The following is a 17,537-nucleotide window of genomic DNA, read 5'->3' on the forward strand; positions in this document are numbered from 1 at the left end:
CTGGAATGCTCTTGGCACATGGTCATTAATGTTTCCAGTGGTTATTTATGCCTTTGCTTCAAACATTATGTTCACCTATTTGTTCCATACAGCAATCACCATCATGGTGGCTATTCCTGTTTACGAGGGGAGCCACTCTCAGTCACAAGAGGGCTGGGCTAGACAAAGCTCTGATACGGCAATTTTGACATAGCAGTAACAGACTTATCTGGAGTCCACTGCCATCATCCTGCCGGGGATCTGTGAGCCAAGAGTAAGGGAAAGCCCAAAGGCGGTTGCCACTGAGTCACTTCTGTGGCTGACATATGAAAAGGATGACAGGGTTCCTATATCTTTAACAGTTGTATTGAAAAGGGAATTTCTGCAGGTGTCATTGGTATATATGTTGAACCTAGTGAAATTCCCTCTTCATCACAACAGTTAAAGGTGCAGGTGCCCTGTCCTCTTCTAACTGTGGTGATGAAGAGGGAATGTCATCAGGTTCTCCATACATACAAATGACACCTGCTGAAATTCCTTTGTCTATGCAACTGTTAAAGATACAGGAGCACTGTCCTCCTTTCCATATGGTCACCCTAGTGGTTGGGCAGCATAGCGGCAGTCCCAGCAACCTTGGTCAGAAGTGGCTGATCTGGGTGGAAAGAGGCAGGAGTGATGGAGATGCAGCCTCCTCTCCTAGGTCAGGCTTTGGCTGTCTCAAGAAAGGTAGGCGATGGGTAGGGTGTCCATGTGGAAAGGAGGACAGGGCTCCTGTATCTTTTAACATTTGTGTAGAAAAGAGAAATTTCAGTAGCTGTCATCTGGATGCATGCAGCACCTGTTGAAATTCCCTCTTCATCACAACAGTTCAAGCTGCAGGAGCCTTGCCCTCTTGACCAGATACAAAATAGGGCAGGGCTCCTGCAGCTTTAAGTGTTGTGATGAAGAGGGAATTTCAACAGGCGCTGCATGCATACGAATGGCACCTGCTGAAATTCCCCCTTAAATACAACTGTTAAAGATACAGGAGCCCTGTCCTCCTTTTCATATGGTCACCCTAGGGATGGGCAGAGACCTTGCAAAGGCTCTGAAGAGGATTGAAAAGTCTGGCAAGCTAAAAGGCAGGAGAGATCCTTTCCTTTCTCCTAGCACCCAGACCTATATATGGAACTACCTTATTTGAGGTCCTTCAGTAAAACTTCCCTTTCAGGACAACTGGAGTAGAAACAAGGCTTTTTTTTTCAGTCCCAATGATTTCAGTGTTAAGCGTTTAAAGCTCTTAGTTGAAACCGTCATCAACAGTATTGCCACCACTTAGCCATTATATCATGTATTTTAGGTGTCCACAGGCATGAAAAACCTTCACACAGCCATGCAAGATTGGGTTAGTTTTATTTTATAGGGTGACTCTATGGAAAGGAGGACAGGGCTCCTGTATCTTTAACAGCTGTATAGAAAAGGGAATTTCAGCAGGTGTCATTTGTATGCATGCAGCACCTGGTGAAATTCATCACAACAGTTAAAGCTGCAGGAGCCCTGCCCTCTTGACCAGAGACAAAAGAGCCATATCAGAGCTTTGTCTAGCCTAGACAAGCTGGAGCGTGTTCAGAGGAGGGCAATAAGGATGATTGGGGTCTGGAAACAAAGCCCTATGAAGAGAGACTGAATGAACTGGGCCTGTTTAGCCTGGATAAGAGAAGACTGAGGGGAGACATGATAGCACTCTTCAAATACTTAAAAGGTTGTCCCACAGAGGAAGGCCAGGATCTCCTCTCGATCCTCCCAGAGTGCAGGACACGGAATAATGGGCTCAAGTTACAGGAAGCCAGATTCCAGCTGGACATCAGGAAAAACATCCTGACTGTAAGAGCAGTACGACAATGGAACCAATGACCTAGTGAGGTTGTGAGCTCTCCCACACTAGAGGCCTTCAAGAGGCAGCTGGACAGCCATCTGTCAGGGATGCTTTAAGGTGGATTCCTGCATTGAGCAGGGGGTTGGACTCATTGCCCATGCTAGTGTTGCATATTCCTGGGATAAAGTTAAGGACAAAGAAAAGTACAAAGTTTAATACAACTCAAATAGGTTATAATTAACAATGCTTTTGCATAAGAACACTTGTATTACCAAATTTTAAAGTGAATGAATTGCTAAAAAAAAGTGCTCTCTTTCAGGTGGTTAGACACGTTTTGACACTTCGGCTTCTTGGTTATATTGTATGCTACAGTTGAGGCTTGACTGGAATTGAAACTTTTTCCTTGTGTATACTGATGACTTTACATGAGAATGTGATAAAGCAGTCAGCCGCCTTTGATAAAACTTTCCTGTACATACAAGCCTGGATGTTTGGCCACCTGAAAGAAAGTATACCTTTTTTTTTTAAAGCAACTCATTCAGTTGGCAAAAGATGTGCTCCGACGCAAAGCATTGTTAGTTTTAACCTATCTGAGTTGTATTAAACGTCATATATTTCTTTGTCCTTACCTTTGTTCTCATAAACAGTTTGTATTCTGTTAAGGCTAGAACCTTTCTCTGTGTGTGCATATTCCTGCCCAGCCACCCAGAGAGCTTCGGCTATTGGGCGGTATAAAAAAGCAATAAATAAATAAATAAATAAATAAAATAAATTAAACCAGTGACAACTGTTGTGGGCAGTAACCGTGTCATATATTTTACCATTACATATCTTACCATTATGTCATATCACCTTACCATTACATCTTAGCATTACCTAGGGAGGTTGTGGGCTCTCCCGCACTAGAGGCCTTCAAGAGGCAGCTGGACAAGCATCTGTCGGGGATGCTTTAGGGTGGATTCCTGCATTGAGCAGGGGGTTGGACTCGATGGCCTTGTAGGCCCCTTCCAACTCTGCTATTCTATGATTCTATGATTACATCATATCATCTTACCATTACATCTTACCATTACGTCATACACCTTACCATTACGTCATATCATCTTACACATTTGTTACCACTGTACCATGGAAAGAACAATCATGCCATCAACTCAGTGTAGGAGCCAGTTCTCAGTCAAGTATATATGGAAACTCAAAGCGCTTTTAAAATACGATTTAAATGCTATTACATTTCAAATTAAAGTCACAGCAAAAATGTACAATCACACCTATCAATTCCATTTAAACTTATCTTGTGTGTTTCAAAGAGGTGGTTTTTTTTTGGTGTTTGTTGCATTTTAAATTGTGGATATGTAAATTTCTCTTTCATCTAGCTAAGCTCGAATTAGTTTTGTAACATTTGCTGAGGAGGTGATTGGATGGGGCTGTTATTCAAACATAAAATAAACAAAAGCAGAGAGAGAGAGAGAGAGAGAGAGAGAGAGAGAGAGAGAGAGAGAGAGAGAGAGAAGCAGATTCTTCTAAGGCCTTTGGGGTAGTTGCTTTTGGAACTAATGTTGTGATGCTCAAACAGAATGAAAGAAGAAAACTGCTGACAGATTTGTAAAGGATCCATTTAATGTTTGCAGTCAGGAGTCTTCCGTTTTGAAAATATACAGTGAAAAATGAATTAATTAGAGTCCCCTTAAGGCACCGAACCTGCTTAAATATGTTGGTGAAAAAGTTAATTAATCACCATAGAACAAGGTCTGCAGGAGGGCATATGTAGGGCTTGTCAAAAGAAGATACCTGAACCATCGCTCCCCCCATCCCTTTCATTACAAGATTATTTAAACTGCATTGTGCTGTTTGCATCTCATCGTTTACATTGCATCTTGGCAAGGGTGATTCAAAAGATTAGGAAGAGCCCATGGTACACCTCAGGCTCAGAATATAAGTGGGCAATTGCTTGACTGAATGCACTCTCCAGTGGCAAATCTCCCTGCACTTGAACGTGTTGAGTCTTGCTTTACCTGCTAGCATTTCCTAATTGCCAGCCTTGGTAGACAAGGGCCAGTTAGGAGCCCAGGGCTACTTCCCTCCCCAGGAAGATGTTCCAATGGGCAGTTACTACATGAAAACAGCCATGCTGGATCAGACCAAGGGTCCATCTAGTCCAGCATTCTCTACACATAGGCCTTAGCTAGACGAGGGGTTATCCCGGGCTGATATCTGGGATCGCCCCTGTGCATCCAGATGACGCACAGGGGATCCCGGGCTCAGGCAGGGATGAACCCTCCCGGGATAACGGGCACCACTTGTAGCCTGATATTTCCTCGGTCTCGAATGTGTGGCCCGTTCTGTGGCTTCTCCCGGCTTCTGTGATTACTCGCGAGGAGCCAGGAGAAGCCGCGCATGGTCCGCAGTGCTCCCCAGGAGCGCTGCGCCCATCGGGGGCAGGGGGGGGAGCGGGGAAATCATTTTTTTAAAAAAAACTTACCTTTTTTCGTTTGTGCGCTCCTGTGCACCCGGCCCTTTAATTTTTTTAAAAAAATGGCGGACGTGACGGGGCTTTCCTTTAGCCCGTCGCGTCTGATGTGAAGACTAGGGCGACAGCCCGTGATAGTTGCATCGTGGGCTCGCCCCTCCTCCCGCCTGGATTTCCAGGTAGGTCTAGCAAAGGCCATAGTGGCTAACCAGCTGCCCACAAGAAACACACAAGCAGGAAACAAGGATAACCAAGCAGCTACATACAATAACTAACCAATACATGTGTAATAGCACCGTCCCACTCATGCGTACATAGCAACTTGTGTACACAGACAGAGTCTGAAGGTAATCAATAGCCAGCAAGGCTAGTAGCCATTAATAGTCTTATCTTTTATGAATTTGCCTAGTCCCCCTTTAAAGCATCCGGGTTAGTGGCCATCACAACAGCTTGTGGTAGCAAATCCCCTAATTTAACTATGCACTATGTGAAGAAGTACTTCTGTCCTGAATCTCCCACCAGTCAGCTTCATGGGATGACCCCACTTGCATCCTTGTATTATGAAAGGCGGAGAAAAATGTCTCGCTATCCGCTTTCTCCACATCATTCATGTTATATACCTGTATCACGACTCCCTTTACTTGACTTTTTTTCTAAATTAAACAGGGCCTGATGTTGTAACCTCACACCCCAAGGGGCAGCTGCCTACTAGGCTATGGGCTCACAGGACAAACATGGCCGACCAAGACGGACTATCCAGTCTGTGGAGCTTTGGGTGCACCCCCTCTCTGAAAGCTTGCCTCGTCCCCAGAAGGAAGGGGGTGAAAAAGAGTGTTCACAGCAAAGCCTTTGACCCACCTGGATGGAGTGACGTTGGCCCCCAAATGGGCCCCCAGCTCCATACAGCACTTTGGTCAGGGATCCAATGATATTAAGGGACAGGACCCCACCCCATGATGTCATCTGGTCCACAGGGGAGCAATCTGTCCCCCAGACCCAAACTGGTTTGGCACCCATACTGTATGGGGAATAACACGCTCTTCATACATGGTCTTCCCATGAGAAGCAACTACTTAGAAGCAGAAACTACATTGTTGAGATAAAATAAGAGTAGTGCCTTGAGTATTCTGCTGAAAGCGAAGGTGGGGTTTAAATCTCATAAAGCAAACCTGGAAAACCCTGGTTTGAATTCCTGCTCAGCCATGAAACTACCCAGGTGCCTTTGGGCCTATCATGCTTTCGCAGCCTAATCTACTTCACAGTGTCGTTCTGAGGATAAAGGCGGAAGAACTATGAACACTACTCTCAGAGTTCCTCGGAGAAAGGAAGTTTAATAAAAATAAAGGCTTGCCTTTATAATTTTATTACTATAATCTTGGGATTTTCCAAACTAGTTCCTGGTGGATAGCGGTTGTGAAAGCACAACTGAGCAGAGACTTCAGTCATGTAGGAATTTGGCCCATTATTAATCCCAGTGATGGTAAAGTGTTGATTTACTGATCCATCCATAAATAGGAACCTGTGGTTTGAGGATCACCTGCTAATCGTCGGAGTAGTTTGTTGATCAGACAGAGGGAGGGGGAAAGCCCATAATAAAATGCAGAAGTGAATGAACGTCTTCTTCCAAAAAGATCTCCCGAGAGCATAATAGACAGTCGTAGGATTTTACATTTCTCACTCAAGATGGATTTTCCACATCTTGTATTTAATGGTTGGTTTTCCTTGGAGGGAAAATCGAAAATACTGTTTGGAGTGCACCAAACACCATCCTCATTAATTATCTCTTCTCCCTCACTTTTAATTCAGTGATCCGCTTACTCGTGCAGACTTTGTTAAGTAAATGGTTCATGCATGATTGTATTTACAGAACAGCCTTTTGAGCCTTGAAATGACAGAATGGTTTTGGAAAAGAAAAGCCAAACATTCGAACTGATCCCAGTGGAATGTCCCAGAGTGAGCTCATTTTGGGACAGGCTGTGGTCCCAGCTTTTTATATATATAACCCCAAACCTCCAAAACTAAGGCCTTAGCTAGACCTACCTGAAAGTCCGGGGCAGAGGAGGGGAGATCTCGCGTTGTGATTAACGCGAGATCTCTGCCCCGTTTACATGTAAGACGCGATGACCTTAGGAAGAGAGGCGTTGCGCCTGCCAGTTTTTATTTTTTAAAGAGGACGCAGCGCATGAACGCTTGTGCGCTAAAGTTTAATTTGGTTTCCCCACTCCCCTCACTCAAACCCCGATGGGCGCAGCACTCCTGAGTAATCGCGTGGAGCTGGGTCAAGTCACGGAAACGGGCCAGACGTTCCGCGGTCTCGGGCTTAGCCCAAGGCCGCAGAAAAGTGGGCCCAAAGAGGAGGGCTATATCTCGGGGCAAGGGAGGGATGATCCCTCCTTGATCCTGGGATCCCCTGTGCGTCATCTGGACACACAGGGATGATCCCGGGGTTCGCCCCAGGATATAGCCTGGTCTAGCTAAGGCCTAAGTTAAACCTTTTAAAATCTGCAGTGCCACAGAGTTTCTGAATGTCTCAGGAAACAAATATAGTGAAATGTCCATGCTATATTTTTCTAGAATGTGTATCTCAATAAACAACATGAAAGTGACAACCCTCTCTCTGTGCTAGCTTTTGGATCACACTGGTCAGCTTTCCCCAATAAAAATGTAGCTTGGTTATGTTTGATACTCATGCATTCAAGCTGACTGTAAATCAAGGGTGAACAGATTGCTATGTATATACAAAGCTTCACAAGATATAAACTCTCTTGCTCTACAACTTTCAAATCATTTATTCAAGAGATGTTTTGCTAGACTGCTCTTGGGATAGGTCTTCAGTAAGTCATGTGAAGCTATCCGGCTTCAAACGGATAGCAAATTTTTGTTTTGTTTTTTTCATTGCTGTTAAACTCACAGCCACAAGGGAGAAGATCACAATGTCAAATTCCTACAAGCAATCATGTAACTGGGTACACAGCGTAATGGGGAAAGACTAGCAGGAATCAGACATGGATAGCAGGGAGGTATGTATTTCTGCAATTGTGGCTGTTCTTTTCCCAACTGCTTTGATCAACTAGCTGGCAGCTAGCTCCCTATATGTACGGCCCAGTTCACAGTAGCCTTTCTTCATGAGATCACATTCACTGATACACAATTGCATGCAAGAATCTGATAGGATACACCGAACAGGAATACAAAAAGGGGTGAATTTTCTGCACCATGAATGGCAATGGATGAATCTGTACATTTTGGTTTCTTGTGTTTCTTAACTTAAGTTTGGTTTGAGAATTTCTCCAGCCATATGTTCGGTTCATCTTGAACTTTGAGAATGCTTCCTTTAAAAAAGTTTGCGTGAAAATTTACAAGCATTTTTTTGTGCGCATTTTTCCTAACACATACATTTCTGTATGTATTTCCCCTTAATTATCCACATTTTTTGCAAGCAATTTTCCTGATATAATAATTATTTTAAGCTTATTTTCACTAACAGTTATGTGCATGTTTTGGTAGGAGAACATTACAAATTTCGAAGAAGTGCAAATTTCAAAGGATAACTGAATTTTGTTTCCAAAGTGAGAAATTATGTAAGTTTGCATAAAAACTGAGAAGTGAATGAATTTCTCCCCCATCTAAGCTATGCACTGGAACTAGTGACTTAACATCACAGGATAATTCAAGACGTGAACATATGTGAGAGTTCTTGAATTGTCCTGAAAGATTCACCTTTTCAACTGAATTTATGATCTCTTAGCCTAATCTACACCAAGCAGGATATTGCACTATGAAAGCGGTGTGAAAGGGGTATATAAAAGGCGGAAGCCACACCGAGCAGGATATTGCACTATGAAAGAGGTATATGGTATGTGGCCATAGCTAGACTTAAGGTTTATCCCTGGATTGTCCAGGGGTCAAACCTGTTCATCTAGGTGACACACAGGGGATCCAGTGCTCAGGCAGGGGCGAACCCTGGATGATCCCAGGATAAACCTTAGGTATCCCAGGATAAACCCGTGGCCTGTGTCATGGGCCCCAACAGTTGTCAGTGCACTTCAAGGCTGCTATAAAGCAGTAGTGTGGCTCCTGCCTCTTATATACCGCTTTCATAGTGCAATATCCTGCTTGATGTCGATTAGGCCCGGTACTGCACAGCACCTTTGAGGAGGAACAGAGGAGCAGACACTGTACATCCACAATATCAGGGGGACATCAAAACATGGGTGGCAAAGCCACGGGAAAACAGGCAGGGGACAGGCAGACAGAGTGGGCAGGATAGAAGAAGTATCAGGGCAGAACACAAAAAAGGATCTGATTCTAGATACAGTTCAGAAGCATTCAATAGATGCTACTGACCAGCTTCTCAGCAGCCTCTTCCTTTAATTGGGACTGCTAGGAGGCAGCAACTAATGAGAGCAGCGAAACTCAGATGATCTGAAATAGGGATGTTGCTCACCCTGAACATGAATCACATTTACATCCCAACTTCCCTCCAAGGAGCAAAAGGCGGCCTCCCCTCCCATTTTATCCACAAAACAGCCTAGTGAGGGAGGTTGGGCTGAGAGACAGTGGCTGGTCAGCTCATGGCTGACTGGGGATTTGAACATGGGTCTCGCCATACTGAGTCTAACCACTACACCACACTCCACCCAAATTAACCGGGCTTTTAGAATGTTCAAGTTGAATTCTCCCTGCCAGCCTTCTGCAACTTCCCTAACGGAAAAAGGGGATGGGGTAATACATGAGGGATGGTTCCCTTCCAGGCAAGAGAAGCACTGTGGGGCTTCTCCTCAGCTGCAAATGGCATGTGGAGTGCCCTGCTGGGCGTCGTGAGGCCTGCATCACCTGCTTCCCCTCCTGCTTCCTGAACGTAAGACATTTTTCCTTAAGAAGTGTGCGTGTGAGACACCAGCAAGGAGGGCAGGGCAAAGGCAAAGGCAGGGCGCAAGCCTCATTCCAAATCAGAATGACTCATCCGTGTCCCGTTTTGTCACTCCATGTGAGCCTCTGATTGGCCCGACGTGTGCCCAGTGAGCACCACGGGGCTGCCAGTCCTCTTAGCGAGCTGCCATTTTGTGTAAAAAAAAAAAAAAAAAAGTAGCTTGGGATTTTCTGGGGAAGTAATGTTGCGTAAATGGTGGCTGTAAAGAGGCCATTTATGCAACATTATAGGCATAAATGGACCACTTATCACTAAAAGGACAGGCAGCCTTCGGGCGCTTGTGGACTGTGCAGCACTTGGGTCTGCGAGTGCTCCGTGGCTTAGTGTGTGGGGCCTGGGGGGTCGAGTGGGGTGAGCCTGTCTGCCCCCTGCCCCCGTGACATCCCTAAATCAGGAACAGCTTGCATGCTGCTGAAGGGGGATGTTTGTGACATGAAATGGAACCAACCTATTTGAGCAGGGATGTGTGTATTTTAAGATCCTCCCCTACCCCCTTTTGAAGACCTCTTCCATCCTTAGCCTCAGTCAGCTTGTGTTTCAAAGCAGGTCACTATACTGGTTCCTCTCAATTTGGCCCTGGTTAGGCCTCATCTTGAGTATTGAGTCCAGCTCTGGGCTCCACACTTCAAGAAGGACGAAGACAAGCTGGAGGATGTTCAGAGGAGGGCAACCAGGATGATCAGGGAAACAAAGCCCTATGAGGAGAGACTGAGGCCACAGCTAGACCTAAGGTTTATCCTGGGATCATCCCGGGTTCGCCCCTGCCTGAACACTGGATCCCCTGTGTGTCACCTAGATGAACAGGTTTGACCCCTGGACGATCCAGGGATAAACCTTAGGTCTAGCTATGGCCTGAAAGAACTGGGCATGTTTAGCCTGGAGAAGAGAAGGCTGAGGGGAGACATGAGAGCACTCTTCAAATGCTTGAAATGTTGTCATACAGAGGAGGGCCAGGATCTCTTCTCAATCATCCCAGAGTGCAGGACACGGAATAATGGGCTCAAGTGACAGGAAGCCAGATTCCAGCTGGACATCAGGAAAAACTTCCTGACTGTTAGAGCAGTTCAACAATGGAATCCGTTACCTAGGGAGGTTGTGGGCTCTCCCACACTAGAGGCCTTCATGAGACAGCTGGACAACCATCTGTCAGGGATGCTTTAATGTGTGTGTATGTGAGGGGGGGGTTGGACTCAATGTCCTTGTCGGCCCCTTCCAACTCTACTGTTCTATGATTCTTTGAATCTATTCTCTCTTACCCCTATCTTGTACATGCACTGAAGACACAGGTCTCTTGCCTGCTTAGAGTTGTAGAATCAATATACAGATTATTTACTGCTGTATTCTTACCAGGAATCATACTGTAACCTCTTAAGACAGGGGTGGGGTGCACGTGGCCCTCCATAAGTTTTGGCCTACAACTTCCATGATCTCTCACCAATGACTATGCTAGTTAGGGCAGAGAGCCAAAACATCTAAAGGGCATAAGTTGCCCACCCTTGTCTTAAGGGAATGTACTTCCTTTCCCAAGATGCTGTTAACTTCCTGCTCATAAGAGCCAGTGTGGTGTAGTGGCTAAGGTGTTGGACTGGGAGTCGGGAGATCTGGGTTCTAGTCCCCACTCAGCGATGGAAACCCACTGGGAGACTTTGGACCAGTCACACACTCTCAGCCCAACCTACCTCACAGGGTTGTTGTTGTGAGGATAACATGGAGAGGAGGAGGATTATGTATGCCACCTTGGAGGGAAAAAAGCAGGATATAAATGTAATAAATAAATAAATAAATATTCCCATTGATGTGACTCTTTACTTACTTATTATCCTGATGTCTTAATAGGGAAACTATGGCCAACAGAGAGTGGGTGTGTCGTGAGTACAGATTGACCAGCACTCCCAATTCTGTGACTATCTCTTCCTCCCTTTAGTCTGGAAATTAGAAGTTAACCTTGTGATGATGATGAGAATGAGAATAACCATAATAGAGAAAGCTTTGTGGGTATAGAACATTTTACTTTAGGTTATCCTTTTTTTTGAGGGTGGGGAAATGGTCATGAATGAATTAACTCCCTTGAAGACGGCAGTACTTTGAACATGCACTGTAACGAATCCATGCCTGACGGTGCTTCGATGACTGTGACACAGCCCTGTTAAAATTTAAATTCACTGCAATGAGATTTGGAGCCTGAACCCCCCAAACGATGGGCTCCTCTATTCAAATGAGACTTGCAAACATATCCTATGTGTGTTTACTCAGAAGTGACTCCCTACAGGATTCCATGGGGCTTTGGGCTGCTCCACATATTCTGATTGCTGTGGGAAACACCAGTATGGCATCAAACTCACTGTTTCTTTCTTTTTTTGCCAATTCATTAGACAAGAGAGAAAGAGAGAGAGCGAGGCGGGGGGGGGAAGGAGAAGATATTTCAAAAACTGGCTTTGAAAGCATGCCTGCAGATTCGTATTATGAGCATTTATGACATCTGAACATCACGTATTTGTCAAGGTGTAAGACTGGTTTTTCCTATACCTATTGGGATTTGCAGAATTTTGTCACAAGTAAGTGTGTGTGGCAGAAGTGACATAAGTATTTCTGCTACGGGCTGCCATGACCAAGTAGCCACCAACAGCAGTGGTTCACAAATGCAAGCCAAGTTGGGGCGCTGCAGGAATCCGGGGAGCCCCCAAAGTGCCTGATTTCCCAGCGATGGATGGGCATCCCTAGTCTGATCTAGTATTTATTTATTTATTTATTTTATTTATTACATTTTTATACCGCCCAATAGCCGAAGCTCTCTGGGCGGTTCACAATAATGTGTAAAACCAAGCTATCCTCAGATTGCTGCTGTCTATCTCCTCCCCTTTTTCTCTGTCCCTTTGGTCACCAGCCTGATTATTTGACCCTCAACACTGCCTTGCTTCCTTGAACACATAATGCAGGGGGGAAAGCTTCTATTTAGTCTAGCCTAGCCCAATTTAATCTCTTGGTTCCTTGTGCCAGGGATCAAACTAGGCTAGAGATGCATATCAACCTGCTTTATACAAAGGCAAACCATTGTCCCCCCCCCCCCCCACTCATTTCTGTCTACGCTTGATTGGCATGAGAACTTCAGGATCTCGGGCAAATCTGAGCCTTTCTCAGCAATACTACCCAAGGTTCTTTTGAATAGGAGCTGCCAACGAATGAATATAGGACCTTCTGCAGGCAAAGCAGGTGTGCTACCACTGAACTTGGCCCCTCTCCTGAAAAGCCTCTTACCTGTAATATGGTAGCTCACTTGGTGGTTGACATCAGAAGTATCCTCATCCCAAGTGCTGAGAACAGCCACAACTTCACCCGGTGAGTCGCTCTCCTTCACGGAACCCTTGTACATCTCTTGCTCAAAGACTGGAGCATTATCATTGATGTCTGTGACGGTGACAGTGATCAAGGTGGTTGATGAGAGGGACAGTGTTTCTCCCAGGTCAGCAGACACCACTGTAAAGGCGAAAGTGGGATTCTTCTCATGGTCCAAGTCTTTCAAGGTGCTGATCCAGCCACTGTTGCTGTCAATGGTGAATACCTCTGTGATTTTGTCAGCCTCCGATTCTGCTAAGAGGGAGTACGTGACTTGACCATTGGCCCCCCAATCTGCATCAATGGCTTTAACCTGGACAAGTTTAGTTCCTATTGGCATCCCTTCCATTATGATGGCTTCATAGTTTGCTGCCTCAAACGCAGGCTTGTTGTCATTAATGTCCAAGACTTTAATGTCCACGTCCACTGTTAACACAACATCCACCTTATCTAGCTGTATGGTTGCAGCGACTTTGAAGTGAAAGGCAGAATTTGTCTCATGGTCGAGTCTCTTATCAAGTTTGATGATGCCGGTGTCTTGCTCGATAATAAAAACTCCGTCTTTGTTGTTTCCTGTCAATTCACCATTGACTGTGCTATAGGTGGCTCCTTGGTTAGGCAAAACATGCAGAACGTCAATGGTACTACCTATGACTGTGTCCTCTGATATTGTGAAGGAGTATTGGGGTTGAGAAAATGAAGGCAAGATGGTTTCTGGAGGTAAAACATGAATATATACAGGGATAAGGGAATGCTTTACAGGAATTCCACCATCAACTGCTTTGACAAAGAAGGAGAGCACTGTGTTTTTTAGCTGGTTAAAATTACCCTTGGTTACCATCCATCCATTGTCGGGGTCAATTTCCAGTAGATCTGCAACAGAAACCGAGGCCTCGCTGTACAGCGAATAGGCAATCCTCGCATTTGCGCCATCATCTGGATCAATGGCTTGGACTTGGGTGACCAAATGACCTTTCCCAACATCTGCTTTGACACTTGCCCGGTATTCCACCGTCATGAACTGTGGCGCATTGTCATTCTCATCCACCACTATAACTCTCACGGTACAGAATGTGTTTCTCCCCCCTCCATCAAGGGCTCTCAGAAATATGGTGATATCGCCTTCCAAAGGGATCTCCCGATCAAGTTTTTCCGTTGTGATGATCTGTCCGTTGCTATCGATTAAAAAACGATCTTTGGCAAAATCATTTATGATCGAATAGCTTATTTGCCCATATATGCCTGAATCTCCATCTGTTGCTTTTACGTGGATAACTTTGGTTCCCGGGGCAGCGTTTTCCCTAACCTCTGCCACGTAAATACTTTGCGAGAACACAGGGCTGTATAAGTTAGCTCCCAGAATCTGGATATGGACCTGGGCTGTGCTTGTGAACAAACCATCAGAGACGGAGACATTCAGGCTGTACATGGACTCCATTCTCTGCTTCCGATGGTTCGAGAGAGTGATGACGCCACTCTTGCTGTCCATGACAAAACTTGTACGGTCGTTTCCAGACAGGATATTGTACTCCAACCGGTCGAAGTCGGAGCTGTCTGCATCAGAAGCTTGGATGCACGTCACAAAATGACCCCGAGGAGCCAACTCACTGACGTACGATTCATATATCAGCTGGTTAAAAATGGGAGGGTTGTCATTCATGTCTGTCACAAAGATGCTAACGAGAACTTCACTGCTCAGGGGTGGGAATCCATTATCGGTTGCTCTTACTTTTAAACTGCATTGCTGCATCAGCTCATGGTCCAGCAAGCGAGCTGTTAGGATCAGACCGCTTGTGCTGTCAATGTGAAAATAATCTGTGCTGTTGAAGGAGTCCTGGACTATCTGATACTGAATAATTTGGTTGTTCTCAGAATCTGCATCTGTAGCCACAACCTGCAAGACGGGAGTCCCAATTAAAGATGCTTCAGACAAAGTGGCATTATATGCAAAGTGGTCAAAAACTGGAGCGTTGTCGTTGACGTCGCTGATAATTAAGTCCACCGTGACTTCAGCTCGGGCACCAGTGAGAGCATCACTGGCTCTTACTGTCAGCTTGAAAATGGGATTTTCTTCATAGTCTAAGGGACTGATGACACTGAGGACTCCAGTGTCAAAATCGATGTTGAACTGATTATAGGGATCCCCGTCTACGATGATGTAAATGATCCCTTGACCTTCTGGGCTGGTAGCATTGATACTCAGAATTGGGGTGTGCATTTCTATGTCTTCGTTTACCAAGGCTGTATAGAAAGGCTTGTCGAAAACGGGCATTGCTTTGTTAACTATGGTAATTGGCAATTCCACAGATGCCGACAGTGACGGATTGCCTCCATCTTTAGCAATGACAATAATTAAATACTCTATGTTAGATAAGTCCGAATTAAAGGCTGCTTTCAGTGTGACGCTGCCGGTGCGTCTGTCAATTTCAAAGTGCCCGTAGTCCTCCTTCAGCAGGTAAGATACGTCGCCATTTGCACCCTTATCTTTATCAATGGCCGTCACTCGGTATATCAGGGTGCCGGGATCAGCCTCGACTTGTACAGCCGCATAGTATGGAAGTCCGACGAATACGGGAGCGTTGTCATTGATGTCTTCAATGTGAACTCTCACCACCACCCTCGCTACTCGCAGCTGATCCAGTTCACGACTAGCCTCAACCACCAGCTCATATAATTCCTGTTCTTCTCTATCAAATGGGACGCCGGTCGTTTGAATGACACCCAAGGTGGATTTGATCTTGAATTTGTTCCCCGGGTTCAAAATGCTGTACTTCAAGGGCTCGTTAAGGCGGTTTCCAACAGCATTGACCACTGCTACCTTTGTGATATTGGTGCTGTTTTCAGAGATGGATGTAGAATACAGGCTTTGAGTGAAGTGGAGACCACTGTCCATGGCTTCTTTAACCATTACGGTCACGATGGCAGTGCTGTAGAATTTCCCATCGGAGACTTTTGCTATCAGCATATAATGATCTTTGGAAAGGCTGTTGTTCTTTATAGTCAGTACCCCAGACATAGAATCAATGAGAAAATGCTCTGTGTTGCCTTCAATCAGGCTATAGGTCATTTCAGGCGGGACTTCCGAATCGGGGTCCGCAGCCTTGACTTTAAGAACCTCAACCCCAACGTACGTTGGCAGAAGCAGGACAGTCTCAAACATGGCCTGACTGAATACTGGAGGATTGTCGTTGACATCCGTTACGTCGATAGTGACTTCAACCGGACTTTCCGCGGTAAGCTGTGGATTGCCGCTGTCACGGACGTGGACGTGAAAATGGAAGTGCGCAATGGTTTCATGATCTAAATCAGCAATAGTTCTAATTGCACCTGTACTGGAATCTACTATAAAATAGTTTTTAGCAGTGGATTCAACGATCTGGTAGACAAGCAAAGCATTTTGGTTACTGTCGGCATCTGTGGCTCGTATCACGAGAGGGTTGTTTCCTAAGCTCCGGACGATGCTGTTTATGGGTGCAGCTTCACTGATGGTGCCCACGTATTGCGAGGAAAGGAAGACTGGCGGGTTGTCATTTTCATCCACAATCTGGATGTTCACAGTGGCGTTCGACGCCATCCCAGCCATGTTTGTAGCTTGCACCGTCAGCTGGTAAGAGGATGTGCGCTCATAATCAAGAGGCTTTTGACTAGTGATGACTCCTGAGTAGGGATTTATAGCGAAGGCGCCATCTGTGTTGCCATCCTTAACCTCATAAACTAGCGTAGACTGGCTGATCGCCGAGACCAAGATCACCAAAGTCCCGAAGTCAGCGTTTTCATTCACTTCAGCTTGCCATTCCTTGTGCGTGAATTTTGGGTGAGAATTGTCGGACATAGTCACGGATATGCGGACAATGGCTGTTGCGGATAGCGGTGGGGAGCCCTGGTCGGTCACTTTGACTGATAGGACGAACTGGCTCATGGTGGTCAGGTCTGGTTCCTTCAACAGTGTAATGATGCCCAGGACTGGTTCGATCTTGAATGTGTTCCCAGTGTTCCCTGCAAGAGTAAAATGGGAATATATATTAAAAGTGAAATTTCCAAGGGCACCCATTGATGTCACAAGACTTGTGACCCAACTAGACAAATGCAGCCAACCCAGCACGGCCTTACCCTCCCTATTGGTTTTTTGCAGGTCAGTAGTAAAATTAGGGAGTTATCAACCCCATGGTGGGCAACCCTATCCTTGGTTTGTGAGCCAAGTTCCACTTGGTGGAAGACGCACCAAGTGCAAGCCAGCATTGTCTGAATAAACATCAACGGAGTTTGCCTGGAATCCGAATCTAAGCCACTCTGAGCTTTCTGAAGCAAGAACTTGATAGAAATAAGCATGGACTGAAATAAAAACAGAACTTAAGAGTGTGTTTTACAAGCATCAGCTGGCTTGCCAGGTACAGCCTAGACAGGGATAGCTTGGCCACAGTGCTGTGGGCATTAGTAATCTCAAGACTGGATTGCTTCGGAAGCTGGAGCTAGTACAGAACCAGCAGCTTGGCTGTTGTCAGGAGCTCCCTTTTTTCAGCATATAACTGAGGGATTTGCACTGGCTACATATTGGCTACCGGGTCAGGTTTAAGGTTTTGGTATTAGTACTTGTGTACAAAGCCCTAAACCCCTTGGGGCCAGGATACCTGAGAGAGTGCCTTCTCCCTTACCAACCTGCCCCGTCACTGAGGTGGTTGGAGGCCATGCACCTGGTGGTTCCACATGGACCTATTACCCGATTGGAATCCACCAGGAGAAGAGTCTTTAGTATGGTGGCCCTTCTCTGTGGAACTCCCTGCCCCTGGAGGTCAGGCAGGCACCAACACCAGGCTGTTTCCGGTGCCTCTGTTTCAAGAAGCCTTCCTCAACTGACTAGCCACTGTTGAAGGGTTTTAAATTGCTTTTTAAATCTTCTTTCTTTTACTGTTTATATCTATGTTCACTGCTTTGGAATCTGTTTTAGATAATTGAGTGATATATAAATA

At 45.6% G+C, this 17,537-nt stretch overlaps 1 protein-coding gene across 4 annotated transcripts in view; it reads right to left on the reverse strand.

The window, feature by feature from the left end:
* FAT3 (FAT atypical cadherin 3) overlaps nucleotides 1-17,537 on the reverse strand; it is a 545,951-nt gene that overhangs the window by 92,114 nt on the left and 436,300 nt on the right. For all 4 annotated transcript variants that reach the window (XM_063127164.1, XM_063127165.1, XM_063127168.1 and 1 more), the window contains exon 10: nucleotides 12,493-16,566. In XM_063127164.1, coding sequence (XP_062983234.1) covers nucleotides 12,493-16,566 — 4,074 coding nt within the window. The remainder of the gene's footprint in view (nucleotides 1-12,492; nucleotides 16,567-17,537) is intronic.

This window comes from Elgaria multicarinata, chromosome 5, assembly GCF_023053635.1.
Source record: "Elgaria multicarinata webbii isolate HBS135686 ecotype San Diego chromosome 5, rElgMul1.1.pri, whole genome shotgun sequence".
NCBI lineage: Eukaryota > Metazoa > Chordata > Lepidosauria > Squamata > Anguidae > Elgaria > Elgaria multicarinata.